The sequence below is a fragment of the Callithrix jacchus genome, chromosome 1 (genome assembly GCF_049354715.1).
Source record: "Callithrix jacchus isolate 240 chromosome 1, calJac240_pri, whole genome shotgun sequence".
Taxonomy (NCBI): Eukaryota; Metazoa; Chordata; class Mammalia; order Primates; family Cebidae; genus Callithrix; species Callithrix jacchus.
The window spans coordinates 147115128-147133801 of record NC_133502.1 but is presented as its reverse complement, the minus strand read 5'-3'; the positions used below and the strand labels follow the sequence as shown (position 1 = coordinate 147133801).

Below are 18674 nucleotides of genomic sequence, written 5' to 3'. Positions count from 1 at the left end.
CTACCATTAGTCAGGAATAAAGTACGTCAATCAACAACATACTGTATCTGTAATCTCTGTTTTAGCAGAGCTTACATTCCGGTAGGGAGCCAGACATGAACTATTTGCCAAGTTTATTATCAACTAGAATGAAGATGAGGCCTTCTGAGGACAAGAGAGGGGAGATTTCACAGTGCCGAATGACATGGTCTTGAGGAAGTGATATTTGAGCTGAACTCTAAAGGATAAGCAAGAATTAAAAGGAGGAGAGAAGGGAGAAAGGTTCTCAGCAGAGAGAAGAGGATATGAGGCGAGAAGAAGAGAGGCATGATGGAGAAACTGGAAGGTCAATGTAGCTGAAGTGCTGAGAGCCAGAGAGGAGGGGCCCAAGAGTTGGTCAGCAAGGTTGGGCAGGCCAGACCCTGCAAGGACTCTCAGGCCAGAAAGGGAGCTGGTCTGCAGAGAAGAGTGATAGGAAGCTTCCAGGCAGGGGGCTGGCAGACTGGAGACAAGCTGTGAGAGGATGGAGGAGGCCAGATAGGGCCCTTAGCAATGGCCTGGGCTGGGGATGCAGCAACTCAGTGCAGGGGCCAGCACTGGAGAAGGACAGAGTCAGCGATTCATGATGTGTTGGGGCAGAAAAAATCAATAAGACTTGATGGTTGATAGGATGTAGAACTCAAGGGAGAGAAAAGAAAATGCTGGATTAGGTGACTGGAAGATGATGGTCCCATTCATCTGAGGTGGGAAGACAGGAGTGGAAAGGAGGAGTTCAGGTTTGAATCAGCTGAGCTGGAAGAACTTGAGGGCACCCATTGTAGAGACAGCATAGGGACAGACTGGCCAAGTGCCTTGGGATGCTGTGTCCTGCTGTCAGGAGCTGGACAGTGTCTGCGCGCTGCATGAGGAGAGGGCTGGGAAGGCTGGCCATGCCTTCTGACCCCTACTGGGGATTGCTTCATGAAGCCTGACTCCCGCTGCCCTCTGAAAGCTTGCCACTCCTCCATTCTGGCTCTCGCCCCCCGCAGGTGAAGGCAGCAGGGTTCTGCATGCAGCTCTATGACACATGCTTCCTCTCCAACTCACCCATCCCCATGGCCCTGCTGCCCACTGGCCTCCAGGGGCTTCACCACACTCACCCAATGCCTTGGCAAACTCCACTCCCAACTGAGTATTTGGTCAGAGACTTCCCTGCCTCAGGCTCCCCTGGGTTTGCTGAGCAGGAGCCCCACACTCTGAGAAGGCCAGGGGCTGCTCCTGCCATGACCTTGACCTCTGGGCTCTGCACGATCCTTACCACAGTGGCCTCTTCCCTGAGGCTCTGGGTGGATATGGAGAGGTCCGGCTCCCCGGAAGGCATACCACTGGCCTCTGCTTCCCCAGGCGTGCTGGCGGGCACCTTGGCCTCTCCCACTGCTGTTGCTGCTAAAACCTCTTCATTATCTGGACCCTGAATAGAAAGTCAGCATGAACCAGGTCAGTGTCCCATGATGCTGATCCACCACAGTGTGGTGCGGAAGAGCCAGCCAGGGCCCCTCCAGCACTGCGTTCTCCACGTGCTCCCTGTCAAAGCACCTCTACACCAAGACCTCACCTCACACATAAACAGTGAGACATCAGACAGAAATACAGAAGCCTGGGTTCCTCACGAGACCACCCCAGCATCCCACCTATGTGCTGTGCCATCAGCGCCTCCCTGCCAACCCCGAGGGGCATGGGCTCACCAGCAGCCTTTCCAACCTGTCCCCTAATCAGAGAGTGCAGCTTCTACTGGTGCTTAAGTCACTGCGTTGGGACAGAAGTTCAGGTCCTGAGACTCCACCTCTTTCTTGTTGAAGGTAGTCTACTCTCATGGACCACTCCCTGTCCCGCTCTCTCCCTAGCCCAGTGCCGTCTGGCTTCCACTGCTCTGACAACTCTGAGGCTGCTCTCCCCAAGGCCATCACCGTGAGTGGACAAATTCAATGTATGCTTCTCAGTTCCTTGCTCACTGGGACTTCCGGGAGGACATGTCATTGTTAGCCACACTCCAGAGCAAGCTGACACCACCACTCACCTGACCTTCAACACAGCCTCCATCCCCTTTCTCCAAGTTCGCTTCCCCATCCTTTCTCCACTCGGTAGTCAGGCGATCTTCTGGAATTCTAATCTGGCTACATCCGTTCCTGGTTTCTTACCCTTCAGTGACTCCCTACTTCTGCTGAATCTTCTCTGTGCCCTCAGAGCTCTCCAGCCACCTCTCCCCGACCCCTGACTCACACTTGACCTGCAGGCGTGCTGCCCTTCTTCAGGCTCCAGGCCTCTGCACCTGCCAGCCCACCTTGCTGAAACGCCTGTCTCACCCGCTCTGCTAGATGACGACTTCTTACCCTCTCAGGCCGCCTTCAGCATCCTTTCCCCAGGAAGCTTCTGTGCCCCCGAGTCTGGGCTCCAGGACTCCTTTTCAGTGCTCCCAGCGCATCCTGTGCTTCACCTACCACCTACCACAGCCCCTCTTACCACCCTGTCTTCAGGAATCAGGTCTATCCTATTTACTATTGATCCCTAAAACTGGGCCTGGTGCCCAGCACAGTGTGGTACTCTGCACCCCGCCACTGAATGGTCAATGTTACTTAGTGCTTACTCCAACAGACCAGCCCCATGAGACCGTCACTGTGTTTCGGAGACAGATGGGGAAAGCCAGTGACTCCTCCCACCCAACACAACCCCCAACCCCAGGCACAGGGAAGGAGAGCTTGCACTCGGAGCTACTTACTGGAGTGACCCCGTCCTCTGGGTTCTGGGTGGACATAGAGAGGGTTGGTCCCCCGGTGGGCACACTGCCAGCCTCTGTTTCCCCAGCAGTGCTGATGGCTGCCTCGGCCAGTCCGGCTGCTGTTGCTGCTAAATTCTGAAAACAAAGGCCTCACAAGAGGCCACATCACTGAGGCCCCATCAACATGCCTGTGGCTGAGAGAACAGACTGCCCAGCCTCCTCCAATCACTGCATTTCTGTGGCTTCTTTCCCTCAAGGACTTCCACATCTATTGTTTCATAATTCCAGGGATGGGTGAGACTGCCCAGGCACCTATGTCTTGTGTTTGATTCCCAGTGTCTGTTTGTACCTGCAGTAACAGGGAAATCACTGCTCCTGAGTCAGCCCGGTCTAGCTCTAGATATTTCTACTGAGACACATCGCCTCCCTGTGACTTCCCCATGGACCCATCCAGAAGCCATTAGACAATGTCTTTGCCCATGGGTGGTGCTTCAGAAATGTGCAGGCAGCACCTCTGGCCTCCTCAGCCTTCTCTAGACTGGGAGACAGAGACATTCCTGCTTCTTCTCTTTCCCTGTGACTCAGTTTCCTTTGGGAATGCACAGGCAGATTCTCTGAAGGTTTCACAGCAATGCGGGAAATGGAAAGAGAGAGCAGCTTTGGTGCTGTGACACCAAACTATGTCCTTCCTCATTTCCCAAAGTTTGTTTATTTAATGCAAAAAGGTGGTTCTTTTGGTTACATAAAACACCGGGCTAATCAAAGTTGAAAAGATTTCCTTGCTGCAGGGCTTCTTAGAATCTGTAAAAAGGGGAATGTAGAGTGCAGCATTTCCCAAAGTAAGGTGACCACAGAGCCCCTTTTTCATAAAACATATTGAGTCCTTGCAGAATTACTGTCCCAAAAAACAGGAAGAGAAAAGTTGAGGTCCCAGGATGTTAAAATGAGACTCTTTCTGACTCAGCATCAGCAAAAGCCCAAAAGGGCAAGTGGAATTTCACAGGTATCGGGTAATCTCCCCATGCTAAGACAAGGAAATGGCGCCCGTTCTACCAGCTTCTGCCCATCTCCCACCTCCAGGCTGTGTAAGAAACCGCACAGGACTCATTTTGGGTTGGGTGCCTGGAGAGCAAGAATTCCTTTGGAAAGAGTTTTCAGTGTGCTTTGACTCTTCTCCCCTCTTTTCACTCCAAACCATTTGGTGAGCTGGGTATGTGTTTCTTGGAATTTGGGAGGCACAGGGACTGGTGTCTGATTCTCTCCAGGGAGACAAAGGTGAAAGGAGGGAGCCATTTAGATCCAGAGTTGGGAGAGAGGGACAAGAAAGAGAGAGAAAGGGGAGAGGAGAGGAGGGGAGGTGAGGGAGAAAGAAGAGGAGGGAAGTGGGAAAAGCAGGAGAGATGAGGAAAGGGGAAAGGAAGAGAGAGGAGGGGAGGGGAGGGGAAAGGAGGAGAAGAGAAAGAAAGGGGAGAGGAGGGAAAGAGGAGAGGAGAGAGAGGGAAGAGGGATGGCGAAGCAAAACATATTGGTCCTGCAGTTGTTTTGCTGGAGATAGACAAGATATAATCTCTCCAAGGGAGCTGGCTAAAGCCATGCTGAGGTGGGCTGTGCTGAACGGGCCATAAGGAAGATCAGGGCACCCCGTATGCAGTGGAAGCCCAGGCAGAAGTTACAAAGCCAGCGATGGAACTTTGATCCTAGATCCCCTGCAGGAAGCTCTCCCAGGAACCACAAAAGCCCCCATGAGAGTTTCAACAACAGGCATCTTCCACACGAAAAGCCCAGACTCAATTTGACCAGCCAGGCACATCTGTGCCCTTTTCTCCAGGTGGGCCGGCCCCTGCAGATGTTAACAATAGCTCTAGAGATGGGGAGGTCATGAGGATAAGGAGGAGAAGTCAGAAAATAGAGGAAACTCTAACCATGCTTCCTTTTCCTGGCGGATTCCTAGTGTGCAGCAGGCCTGAGTATGGAGGGGAAACTGTGTTTGTAATTTTGTGGAATTTTGGATATTATGTTGGGCTTGACTTTTAAAATCTGTGAAAATTGACTATTACCAGATAGTGATTGAGAGAACTGTGAGAACTGTCTTAAGTTTTCATCCCAGGAGAAGGGAAAGAATGAACTGGCATTGTGGGTTTTCAGCAGGGACCATCGTGAGAAAACTATTTATGCTTCAATTTTGTACCCTAGGGAGCCCAGCATTTTAAAAACTGGCTTCGCAGGTGTAAAAGCCAATTACCAAACAATAGCATGAATTCCTGCAGTTAATCTGATTGTCTTGAAGAGGACTAGAGGGCTGATAAAGCTACGTGTCTTCACAACTGAGCAGGAGGGCGGGGTTGTGTTGGTGAGGCCTGGACACTCATCACAGGCAAGTGTGAGGACAAGCTTGTACTCTGTGTCCCCCACCAGTCCTGTGCATCCCTGGAGAGCCTCTGTGGCCCTGGGACTCTGACCTCCTCTGTACCACGAGGACAGAGGCAATCTTGATGCTGTTCAACCAAAACCCTCGTGGTTCTCTCTGGTGCTCAATAAAATCATCATCAAGTTTGAAATAAGCAAATAAGTCTCCTACTGACTAATCAAATGAAATTCACCATCTACTCACCTTTTCTTCAGCGATGTTAAGGAAGGCCCCAGCCCCTGAGCCGCTGTCAGTAATGGTGTCACCACCCACAGAATGAACTCCTTCCAGCGTGTCATTCAGGATCTCACCAGACCCTACAGGAAGCAGGCACCCTGCTATCAATATCATCTTGTGGTCTTAGAAAAGAATGAGGTATCTCTTCACCCACTCACTTGGAAAGATGTTCAGATACCATGACACAGGGTCAAGGGGGAAAAAAAAACAAGTTGCAGAACAACATAACAGGGCAAGGCGGCTGTGGTTTCCATTCCAGGCGCTGTCCTTATCTAGAAATGGGGGATTACAATAATTCCTACCTCAAAGGGTGCTTTTGAGTACTGTGTCATAAGGACTAAGTAAGTTAATGCGAATAAAGCATTGAGGACAGCCCCTGGCATAGAGTAAGCAACCGATAAATGTTCATTGTTATGGTTTTACATGTGTAAAATAGAAAACTATGAGTATACATGACGTATCATTATTATATATAATGACTACACAACATATTCATGTTATATAATAATGATTACTGTATGACATATACACAAATGTGTGTGTGTGTATATATGTATGTATGTGCCTATATATTCATATATTTAGCTAAACCACAGTGTTTAGTATTGATACTTTCCAGAGGATAGGAGAAGAGACTATTTTTTTCTAGTTTAAACAGCCAAACATTAATTGAATTGTTCCCTCATGTGTATCTTTCTTTTACAATTTAAAAACCAGTCTGTAATCCCAGCACTTTGGGAGGCTGAGGTGGGCAGATCACTTGAGGTCAGGAGTTCGGAGACCAGCCTGGCCAACATGGTGAAACCCCATCTCTACTAAAATATAAAACATAGCCGGATGTGGTGGCACATGCTTGTAATCCCAGCTACTTGGGAGGCTGAGGCAGGAGAATCACTTGAACCTGGGAAACAGAGATTTCAGTGAGCCAAGACTGCACCACTGTACTCCAGCCTGGGCAATAGAGTGAGATTCCATCTCAAAAAAAAAAAAGCAAATGTAATTTTGAAACAAAGAAAAGTTATTCATTGGCTGGGCATGGTGTGTGATCCCTGTAATCCCAGTATTTTGGGAAGCTGAGGTGAGGTGATTATTTGAGCTCAGGAGTTCAAGATCAGCCCAGGCAACATAATGAGACCCCATCTCTACAAAAAATCAAAACAATTAGCCAGGCATTGCGGCATGCACCTGTAGATCCAGCTGCTCAGGAGCCTGAGGTGGGAGCTCATGCTTAGGAGGCTCTGCAATCCAGCCTGGGGGAGAGAGCAGAAAAAAAAAAAAATAGAAGAAGCTGTACTACCATGACTGCACACCTGTTATGGCTAGGCCCATGGCAAGTGTGTCCCATGCTCTCCCTCCAGTAACCCTCCTGCTGGTCCACCTGTCCTGCACACCGGGACCCCTCCCACCGCCGTCCTGCAGGTGGGCATATCCTGAATGGAAATCCCACAGTTTCAGCCTCTGTACTATCACCCCATGGCAGGTGTGTCCTGCCGGATCCACACTTAACACCCCTGTATTAACCCTGGGAATGAGACTGAGGCTGGGAAGGGCCCTGAAGCCAGGTCAGCCTCTCCCCGGGCCAGCTCTTCCCACACACGCTGTGCTTACGCAGGTCCCATGTCACAATCACGCTGGGAGTGGTGCCAAATCCTCCACAGGACTCTGTCCCCACTCCCCACTCCTGTCCCACCCAGTGATGGAACAACAGCTGGCACGGGTCGTGCACGCTCGTCCTCCCTGCTCTGACCACCAGGGGGTGCCATGCAAGCAGCCTTTTGCCTGGCCTCCAAGACGGGACCTCTGGGACGAAGGAGTGGGTGGCCCCTTCTACCGGCCAAGATGGTGTCAGGGAAGCGCCGAATGCAAATATTAGGGGCTGTCTACACATCAAGAAGAAAAGGAATACTTTGGTCAGCTCCGTTGCTTCCGATTGACCTTTTGTCTGCTAGATAAGGAATGTGGCTGATTCCCGGAACAGCGAGCTTCCTTAGGATGGAAGCTGGTCTCCACGTGGACCTCATCTCCTCACTCTAGGAAAGCCCTGGCCCCAGCCCCTTCGCCTTGCCCCTTGCTCAGAGATCCTAATTCCACCCCTGAGAAAAGCATTCGCAATTCAGAAACCACTTCCACAACCGCGGCTAGATTCAGTCTTCTCATCCACCCAGCACTGGGGATTATTCAGGCTCCCAGAGGACAGCTAAGGAATCTGAAGCTTGGAAACTGATCAGAAACTTGCCCCAGGCCGACAGCAAATAGGGGGCTGAGCAGGGCCGCCTTCCAAACTGTCTGACTCTCCCCAGCGGGCAGTATTTCCACAGTAACTCCCTGCCTCCTTGGCTGTGTCATGATGTTATTAAATCATCCTACTTTTTTTTGTCCAATACTCTATACCTTCTCTGACCCACAGACTCCCCAGATTTAGGTGTTAAAATAACACTTATTAAGTGATGGCAGAAGCAAAAAGGATAGTGATAAATATTATTGTAGAAGACTTATATTAATAAAATACAGAAGTACAATAAAGTAAAAACCATCCACAATCCTACCACCCAGAGATAACTGCTCGTAATATTTTGATGAATATTACATCTAATATGTGGTATATCTAATACACACACACACATTGCTCTACATAGCTATATGTAAATAGATATAAATAACATTTTCAAAATTAGGGTCATAGACACATAGTTTTAGAATCTGCTTTTTTGGGGGATCATATCACAAACATGTCCCTGGGTCATTAAATCTTCTGTATCACCAATGTTTATATGTATGAATGAAATAGAATTCGTCCAACCAATCCCTACTGCGGGCAGTTTGGGTTGTTTTCGTTCCTAAGAACAGTGCTGCCAGGAATGATCTGATACCCACATCTTCAGTCTGAAGTGATAGCCCTTCTGTGAAATGGCAGAAACCACAAGCAATCTCAGGGTTTGGGCATATGCCAAGCGAGTGCCTGGGGGCCAGTGTTTCATGTCTGGGCTTTTACCAGTGCTCCTGTGCACAGGTCGGGGGACAAGAGGCAAGGGCCAGAGTTCTGGATGGGCAGCCAGGGGACCAGCTATCCTCCTAGGCGCTGCTGTTGCCTTGCTGGGTAACCAGCCTCTCTCTGGCCATCAGCTTCTCACTTGTGCCACACCAGAGTTTAGCTGATCCTCTGAGAGTTGGGGTGTTTGTGGTAAAAGTCAGAAAGGGTGGGGACTCTGGACTTAGCTCTTCCAAGTGTTTAGTTTTTCCACCTATAAAATAGTGGCTAGTCCTACCGAGTAGGAGGTATGCTGTCAGTGTTGGAGACAAAATATCCAAACACTTGGCATACCGAAGGTATTCAACAAACAGCAGGATTATTATAAACTTTTCTGTTAAACCCCAGAAGGGGTGGAGTCTGGGAGTTAGAAGCTCCAGATCTGGGGGTCAGAAGCTCTGCTATCTGAGATCAAATGTCAGCTCTGCCATTCACAAGCCGTTTGCTCCTGGCTGGGTTAATTTCTCCATGGCTCAATTTCCTCATCTTGTCTGTAAAATGAGGGTGGTTCTCACCCTTTCTTAAAGGATTGGGGGGATGGTTAAATGAGATGCTGTATGTTACATGCGTGGCCCTGGCTGGCACATAGTAATCACCCAATAAAAGGCAGCTATGTAGGCATGTGCATCCGGACTTGCCTTGTTCTGGGCTGCTGTGCTGGAGGATGCTCATGTTGGTGGTTTCCGGGGTCCTCTCAGGTACAGGTTCACCGGAAAGTTCCATGTCCTCAGAGGGGGAGGATGGAGTTGGAGGTGTGTTTATGGGTTCAACTTTTGCTTCTTCAGGCTGAAGGGGGGAAAATTAGATGCAAAATGATTTACTTGGCAGTAAAGCAGAAGAAATGACATTGAATTTCATTGGAGAAGATAATAATCCACAGGATGCTGAATAAACCAAGGGGAAAGACTGGCTCTGCCTGGTGTGTACCTGGGCGATGGCTATACCTCTCAGGGCCTAAAAGAGGTGCCTGCTAGAGAGCATCAGATTCTGTTCAGTTGACAGTGAGACTATTCATCTCAGCCAAAGCTCTCTGAGCACAGGGACCACATTTCTGTGATTCCCAAATCCCAGGCCAGCCAGAGGCTAACAGATCCAGTAAAGATCTGTTAGATGAGGGAATGATTGAATGAATTAATGAACAAATGAATGAACCAGGCTGCACTCAATAAACTGCATATAAATTCAATGCCAGATGGGCACTAGTCATAAACACCCATGAAAATGAAAGGTGGGATGGTTCCTTCCAAGGAAACTTCAGCATCTGTATAGCTTTCCCAAAGCCAGTCAGTATCTTAACCCACTTTACCAACTAGAGAAAAACAAACAAATGAAAACCCAACAGAAACACACAGCACTTCAGAGATCTGGGCAGAAATCCTGGCACGAGCTCCAAAAGTCATGACATCACACCTAGACCCAAGCAGCAGCTCATGAGACACAGGGCCTGTCAGCATTCACATAGCCTCATCACTTTCTAAGCTTGAGGGGCTGCAGGGGGCGATGTGTGGAAGAATCCTGCTGATCACTGTTGAACTCGTGGTATGAACAAGAAACCAATCTTTGTTTTGTTAAGGCACTAAGGTTTTAAGGTTAATTTGTTACTGCAGCATCACTTACCTATCCTGACTAATAACAAAAGGTTACTTCCTTAATGCCAGAATCTAGCAACTCAATAAATTTCTGATTTGCTGTCCATCAAACAAGGAAGTTTCTTAGAAGCCCCATAATTTAGAATTTAATAGCTCAGCTCTTATAGTCAGACCTGGATCAAATCCCAGCACTCCACTTATAAGCTCAATTATGTTGGGCAAGTCACGGAGCTTCACTGAACCTCAGCTTCCTCCTCTATAAAAATGAGGACAATAAGAACTACTCGAAGGCAGGAAATAGAAAAGGCAATGAAGGGCTAAGCAAACCTTTATTCATTACTGAAAACACTGTAAGTGCAGATGAGCAAAAAGAGAAATCACGTTGAGTCCTAACACCCAGAGACAATCACTGTGGATTCTATGGTACTGCAGAATCTTCTGGCTGGAGGTGGGAGGAAAGGCTTTAAGGAGTTGGGCCTTGGAGGATGAGCAGGTTTCAGAACATAGGGGTGGAGGGTTGATGGAGGTCAGGGCCTGGCAACTTGAGCTTGGAAAGAGCCCAGGGCTTGAGGAGGAAAGCAGCAGAACAGAGCCCAGGGAGGCAGGGAGAGGGAGGGGCTGGTTCTATGGGAAGAAGAATGGGCTTGAACCCAAGGGCCACAGGCAGCCACTGGGGAGCATTGGGCTAAGGTGTGGTGGGGTCAGCTGTGTGTCTGAGGGAGTCCACATTGGTGGCAGTGTGATCATGGACCAGGGGAGCTGAGGCTTATGCCAGGTGACTGGGGGGTGGCACTAAGGAAGTCCACAACGCAGGAATGAGGGCAATGGTGGAAACAGAAAGCAGGTACCACCCCAGGGGAGACTGCGAACAAGACCAGGTGGGATGTCCCCATTTCACCCAGATGGATGTTGATCTAGCGGGGTAGATAAAGACCCCTGCCCAAGAAGTTCCTCTCCTCTCCCTGTGAGGGATCAGGGCCGAAGCCACTCCATCATTGGTTCAGGAACCAATGCTCAAGCCCCTGAATGCTCCTCTCTAGTCTGGAGTAAGCCTGCAGGTAGCTAGTAGCAAAGGTGCTCTATAAGGCATTTGGGCTTTGGGATGAAGCAGGCCAGGCAGTTGAGGGTTCAGGAAACACAGGAAGACAACAGGATGGTGGGCTGAGCTCTGTAACTCAGGGCGGCTGAAGGTGGCATGGATCCCACCTTCAGCCAAAAACTTCTTTTGTTGAACTCCCAACAAGGCATCCTAACCCCTGCAAGGGCAGGGCGAGGTTCTGGTGAGCTGACCCTCAGAAGCGAGCGTCAGGGGACCTGCCTCAAGTAGGTGGCTTTGGTTTTTAGAGGTCAACATGGATGGGGATCCAGTGTGGCCCGTGGCAAAATAGGAATCTCAAGTCCAAAGACTTGTTATTAAAAATGTTGCAATTTGCTGAGCCCAGGATCACCTCCACACAATCAGATTTACTCATTCTACACATATTTCCAGAGGCCCTACTGTGTGCCAGGTTCCTGGCTGGGCCCTGGGGACACAGAAATGAATAACTAAGACAGCGTGTCTGTCCTCAAGCTGTCAAATGATGGAGGAGGACCAGACACAGCAAACCACGATTCGGTGTGACGCATGGGATTGCAGGAGTAAGAGCCAAGTGTGAGGAGGGGACTTCGCTAAATAACGGCCTCCCAGGAGAGGATGTGGACTGGATCCTCAAGGCTAAGTAGGAACTTGCCAGGCAGAAAGCGGGGCTGGGAGGGCCCCTCCAGGCAAACCAAACCACAGGAACTAAGACGCGATGGAGGGGAGAAAGTGCTCAGTCTGTCCAGGGGACTGTGAGCATCTGGGTGTGGTTGGGAAAGAGGCCCTGGCTGAGGACCAGAATCACCTGCGGAGCTTTTTGTCAATACAGATTCTTAGGATCTTTCATTCCAGACCTACTGAAGCTGAACATTCAGGTCTGCTTCCCCGGCAAGAATCTGCTTTTAAAGACCAACCTCTACACACAGTGCCGCCCCACCCCCTGACGCCACCCCCACCCCTGACACACACTTACACACAAATGACTCTGATGCACAGCCAGGGCTGAGAACCATAGGGATGTTAATTTCAACAGAACAGAACTTTCTGAAAATACAAAGAATTGGATCGAAGGGACCCCTACCCTAAATGGGGAAGAGGGCGAGGAGGGGCAGCCTTTTTAGTCCCTGACCACTCAGAAAGTCAGCAATTCAGTTCACTGGCGACAGCTGGTGTCTCAAAGGGTGGCAGGCTGGAAAGGGTGAGGATGAGGAAGTGAGATTCATTCCAAGAAAGAAGCCAGACAGACAAGCAGGGACTGTCTGAGCTGAAGAGGGAAATTCCCCATCCTGGAGGGTGGCTGCCGAAAAAAGCCATAAAGCCCTTCCAGGAGATGTTAAAAGGTGGAAGTCCCCAGCTCAGGGGTGGCATGACGGAGTGCACCCTGGACCCTGAGCTGAAGACCTGGCTCTGCCATCTTCAGGCTGGGTGGTGTCCAGTAACCGTCCCCACTGCTCCACTGCTCTCCTATGCAGAAGAGACCCCTAACACCTCTCTGCAAATGAGACTAAAGGAAATGGAAGCACATGGAGAGCATGAACAGTGGCGTAGACAGTCAGGCGGACAGGGAAAGCATTCTGATGATTGGCAACAGACAGGTTAAGGTCAGGACCGCCAGGCCTGGAGGCACAGACCAGGGGAATCCCCTTCTAACTGAAGGCAGCCACAGGGGTTTGGCATGCCTGTCAGCCCCAGCCACCAGCCAACCAGGAAGCCCCAGGAGGAACGAGGCCTCTGCACTATGCCTGGTGCTGAGTCTATCCCTGAGCTGGGCTCTGACACATGGCATCGCCTCCGTTAATCCTCGCAACAAACCCATCTGTCAACAATAGCAACAACTAGCACCAGCCAAGCATTTTGCACAGGGCAATTCATCTAATTCTCACACTAATCCTGAGGCAGATCCGTTCTACTGTAACCAAGGAGGAAACTGAGCCTTGGAGAGCTTCAGTCACTTGCTCGAGGTCAAGAGCTAGTAAGTGGCATAGCTGGGATTCACGCTTGGTGGGACACTGATTTGCACCAATTCCCGTAAAACCACTGAGGAAAGTGGGGCTGGGGAATCCAGGAAAGAAAGTGTTTGAGGTTCCCCAGAGGCCACCAAGTCCATCAAATCACAAACAACTCTTTCTTTTTCACTTCTCCAGATAGTCTGGGGATTGATTTCACAGCCCTCCTTGGCTGACACGTGCCCCACATCTGCGCCGGTGCCTGCAGTGCCACAGTCCTGGGGAGAGTCCCCAGCCGGGGAGTCCGTGGGGCCTGGCTTGAGTCCTGACTTCACAACCCTGTGACCCTGGCAGAGCTGCCCAACCTCCTGGGCATTCATTTCTGAATCTGCACAATGGGGCTGATGCCATTTACTTTGCAGGGTGGCAAGAAATAAAAGTGAAGTCATGTATACAACAATAGCCCCCAGGCACACAGAGGTGTCAAGAAATGCCAGTTCTCTTCCTTTCCCTCCCACTTCTCTACCTCTGTCCAAAGCTGCCTGGCTCCAGTGCCCCCTCCCAAGCTTCTCTGCCCTACTCCCGTCCCTGCAATCATCTCAGGCTCAAACACCACTCCCCTTTCCTGTCCCTCTCTTGGAGCCACCTTGGGCTATTGGCACCTCTGCCTGAGCTGGCCTCGCTATGAATTGTGAACCCGTGCACAGGGCAGCATCAGATATGAAATCCACTCTGTGCCTTGCTGTCCCATGTCGGGACATGCCAGTGGGATGGCCGAGGGCTGATGGGCACACAGCATGGTCACACCACCCAGAGCAGCTGCCCTCCCCAATCACCAGGTAGGCAGGCTCCTTGGACCCTTGACTTCCTCCATGCCAGCTGGCCAAGAGTTGGCCACCATCCTGGGAATGGACTTGTCCAACACCGCCCAGGCCGTAACCCCATGGATGGGCATCAGGAGACTCATGCTGTTACCCCAGTCCTGCCCATACACCCTTTAGTCAGTGTCTTTCTCTGTACAGAAGGAGAGGTACAGAAGGACTTTTAAGTCCCTCCAGTGCTAACAGACTATAGTTCCATTCTGCTGCATCCACAGCCCTGCTGCCTGAGGTCTGGAATCTCCAGCCACTGCCTTATTTCCATCTCCCTGATTTCTTCCATTAGAGATGACCTTAGAGAGTAGCCTGACCAGGCAAGGAGATGGCTGAAGCTCTGCTGTGTTTAGAGACTCCACTGCTGCTTGCTGTTTTCATTAAAAATGGGCTCTGGGTGTCCCCACAATCTGACTCAGTGCTTTCAAAACCACTTCTACGTCTCAGCCACAGGGTGCATTCCCAGGAGGGAGGAAGTCCAGGCCACTGGAAATTAGGATTGCCTTTCTCATTCACCAGAATTGAGCTCCCTGGGGGACTCTGTGACTCACAAGATTGAGGGTCTGACTTGTTTTCACAGCTGGAGCCCTGAGCAAATGCAACAACAGCCATCGTTCAGGGCCATTTCCCTCGTGCCAGGTGCTGGGCTAAGGCTTGTCCCTGCACTTCATCATCTAACCCTGGAAACAACCCTATGAGATAGGACTGTTAGAATCACACTCTTGGAAGAAGAGTCGAGGTTCAGAGTGGTTTAGTAAGTTACCCAAGGTCACAGGGTTTTTACCCAAGGTTACAAAGCAAAAGAGCACAACATTTGCCCTTGACAGCCCTCTCATGGTCACAAGCACAGGGTGGCACTGAGGTAGCTGGTGTTCCAGTTCACTTGAGGATACTGCAAAATGCCCATTGGCTGGGACTTTCCTGACCTCCCCAGATGAGTCAACGATTAAGCTCACAGGTCTGAAAACAGAGAGGTCAGACCCAGGGCTCTGGGCCCCCTCCAGTAATTCTCAGCCGGCTAAAAGCTGACCAAGATCACATGGCACAGCATCCCAGCACTCACCGGGGCTTGAGTGTAGGTGATGGCTTCCAAGATCTCAGCTACTCCGTCTGTCTCCTGCAGCCCACTGGTTTCTCCAGATGCCTGTGTGGAGACAAGCCGTGCCACATACCAGGTAGAGCAGGCAGGGCCCATAAGAGTTAAACAACTGGGAAAGTCACAAAAACTGACAAACCAGCTCTCCTATAGAGGAACGACGTGTGCATGTGTGTGCGTCTATCAGAGACAGAGACAGAATGGGGTTAAGGAGACAGTGTGTGTGCAGTGTGCATGCTTGGTCGTTTGACTTATTCATTTATTTATTTATTTGAGACAGGGTCTCTCTTACTCTATCACCCAGGCTGGAGTGCAGTGGTATGATTTCTGCTCACTGCAAACTCTGCCTCCTGAGTTCAAACTATTCTCCTGCCCCAGCCTCAGGCATGCGCCACCATGCCTGGCTAATTTTTGTATTTTTAGTAGAGGCTGGGTTTCACCATGTTGGCCAGGCTGGTCTTGAACTCCTGACCTCAAGTGATCCACTCACCTTGGCCTCCCAAAGTGCTGGGATTACAGGCATGAGTTATTGCTCCTGGCCTGGTTATTCATTTTATTTCCTTCCACATTTTATTGCTCAAACAAAATACACAATCATTTCACACTCTCTTTAACATACTAACTTTCATTCTATCCAGGTCCCCACCACTCTCCCAACCTTTGTGAGGCTGTCATTGGAATGTTGCTCTGGGAACCATTACAGCCAAGGCATGACTTCCTGTCGCTACCTAGTCTTTCTAATTAGCCTCCTAAAGGCCGACAAGGAGCCCGAGTGCCGTGATTTTGTAACCAATCCCTTGTTCTTGGACTGTTGGGTTGTTTCTACTTTTTCAGTATTAATGGCAATGCAGAGGCGAACATGAGACTACGCTACTCAGCGTCACATGACTGACGGCTGCGACCACTGGCTCACGGAACACAGGCCTTCTCACGGGCCCAAATTCCACCTCTCGGGCTTTCCAGTGGAATTGACAGCATTTTGTTTTTTACGAAGTTAACAAAATCAATTTGGGTTCTGTTGTGGGGTTGATGCCACCCGAAGAACAATAGGAATTGCAGAATGTGCTACCTTCTGCACACCTCTGACTGCCTCCTGGGACCCCTTCTCCCTGGGAGGCCTCGCCCTTGCTTGTCATTGGTCAGGCATTACCTGCTCCCTAACTCACTTCGAGTTCCTCCTCTTTCCTCTTCCTGCTCCCACCTGACATGTCGAGTTTGGGTTTGTGGACCTCCCGTGTTCCCATCACGCTCAGCTCTGTCATCATATTTGGGTATGGGAGTGTGTATGAGCAGCTTGAGCAGCGGGACAGTTCCCAGTTTATTCCTTTATCTCCAGCACCTGCCCAGGAATGGCACCCAGCAGGTGCTCAGTCCACCCTTAGAGGAAGGGAAGGAGAGAGCGTGGAAGGAGTCATCTTTTTTTCCTCCTCCCCACAACTCCATCCCCAGCTTAGGAGTGAATTCATTTGCCAAGTATAAAAGCTAAGTTGAGGATTGTTTTTATAGAAATTTACTCCTAGAATATCTCATTTTAACTTTGATTTTAGAATCCTGACACCATTTCTTGGCAAGAAGGCTGGAAAGCAGGCCACTGAAGGCCACAGCCATGGAAGATCCTGACACCTCATAAGAAACACAGCTCCCCGCACCAGAGACGGCTGAAGCTCTTGCAAAAGCGAAACCACGCCAAAAGCCCAAAATAGGACTTGAGGCAGCGCTTGCCAAAATGAGAGGTTTCAAAAACTCCACGCCACTTGTCTGGGCATCCAGCCCTCCCCAGGCCGCCCGGATGCTGGGTTGCAAGGCCCACTGTGGGGTATGGGGGAGCTCACCGATGACTCTTCGGCATCACACAGTTCCTCAGGAGTCCTGGGGTCAGGGTGCACGGTGAGCTGCTGGATGGAGCCCTGGGGGAAAAGAGAGGGATCAGAATCCACGGTGTGCATGTTCACAGCATGACTGCCAGTGGAAGACATGATTGTTTTTGTAACGGAGAAGAACAAGTAGAAGCATGAGAATGAGGATATACTGCCTGTGGCCTCAGTGACAAAGCCGGACCACTTCCTGGCCCACTCTCAGTTATGAGGGGACTCTCCTTGGGCCAGTATCATAATGACCCCTGGGCCAGAGAGGTCCTTGGGGAGCACTGTGCTTGTGTGGACACCACAGCAGCCTCCTGTGTCCAGGTTAGCTTATTTGACCTAGAAGTCTGTGGGGTAGGTTTTCTTATTTCTACTTACAGATAAGAAAACTGAGAGGATCAGAGAATTCAGATAACTATCTCAAATCTACAAGCTGAGTTGAAAACTGAGGATGGATATCTAGGTTTTGGGGTTCCAGGCCTAGCGTTCTTTCTCACCATAACATGCACACTTCTTTGAGGACATAAAAATAAAATCGTAACAATAATAGTTGCTCCATTTACTGCATGGTGAGTCTCTATCCATCCACCTCCCTGATCTGCCTGGAGTGGGACTTTGACTCACAGTAAATCTCTCGAGCCCTGTAGCTCCTGCATTGCCCACGAAGATTCCAGCGCTGGACTCGAAAGCCAAAGGCTGGGAGGACCGCTGGAAGGAAATGCGGCTGTGCTCCTCACAGTCTACGAGGAGGGTCACTTCCTCACCCTGGACAATCACGGCGAAGCGGTTCCACCTGTGGGTCATCATGGGCACCGAGAAGGCAGCAACCTCTTGGGACACATGGGAGCCCAGCTCTGTGTAGTAGAGGATGATCCGCTGCTGGCCGTCCTCCACACCTGAGAGCCGCAGGCCCAGGTAAATGACCTTCTGGAAGGCATCAGTGATGGCAAAGAGCATGCCACCACGGGTGCTGTTGGGTTTCACTGTGACACTAATGGCGAAGTCCCTGAAGAAGGTGGCTGGGATGAGGGTCCTGGCTGGGCGGCCGACATTGGCACCAGGCCCGAAGCTGTAGGCTGGGAAGCCACCATAGCCTGTGACAAAGGATACAGAGGAGGGCAGCGGAACACCGATGAGCTGCGTGAGGTCCAGGTGACCCTGGGAAGCTGACTCTGCAGGGATGGAGAGAGAGGTCATGCTTTACAGGTGTATTCCACTATGCTTGAAAATGAGGAAGAACTGATGAAACGAGATCACTCAGGAACCCCACTGAAACTGTAGTTCCAAAATGGTGTTTTTCAAATGTTTTTGACAATGACCCACAATAAGAAATGTATTTACATTGCAACCCAATATACACGTGTAGACAAATAAAAGTTTCATAAAACATTATTGACTTTTAATACTCACCAGGCCCTCAAATATGTTTTTTCCATTTAATTATTCTTTTTCTGTTTTGTTTTTAAACATGCTGGAAATGAACTACTAAATTGATTTTCTAACCCACTAATGGTTCATGACCCGCAGTTTGGAAAACATTTATGAATAATCCCTGGAATACATGATGTTCCCCCATCAACTTGGAGATTTTTTCCCCCACTATAAAACTGAATAGGGGCCAGGCATGGTGGCTTAACGTCTGTAATCTCAGCATTTTGGGAGGCCTAGGTGAGTGGATCACTTGAGGTCAGGAGTTCATGGCCAGCCTGGCCAACATGGTGAAACCCCATCTCTACTAAAAATAGAAAAATTAGCCGAGCGTGCTAGGGCATGCCTATAATCCTAGCTACCTGGGAGGCTGAGGCAGGAGAATCACTTGAACCCA

General features: G+C 50.1%; 1 protein-coding gene across 1 annotated transcript in view; it reads right to left on the bottom strand.

The window, feature by feature from the left end:
- The window catches only part of COL15A1 (collagen type XV alpha 1 chain), a 117977-nt gene that overhangs the window by 58226 nt on the left and 41077 nt on the right, over positions 1–18674 (bottom strand). The window contains exons 3-9 of the mRNA XM_002743145.7: positions 17474–18021; positions 16820–16894; positions 14955–15035; positions 9045–9192; positions 5346–5458; positions 2735–2869; positions 1277–1429 (exon numbers count right to left, since the gene is read on the bottom strand). Of these exons, the coding sequence (XP_002743191.1) occupies positions 1277–1429; positions 2735–2869; positions 5346–5458; positions 9045–9192; positions 14955–15035; positions 16820–16894; positions 17474–18021 (1253 nt within the window). The remainder of the gene's footprint in view (positions 1–1276; positions 1430–2734; positions 2870–5345; positions 5459–9044; positions 9193–14954; positions 15036–16819; positions 16895–17473; positions 18022–18674) is intronic.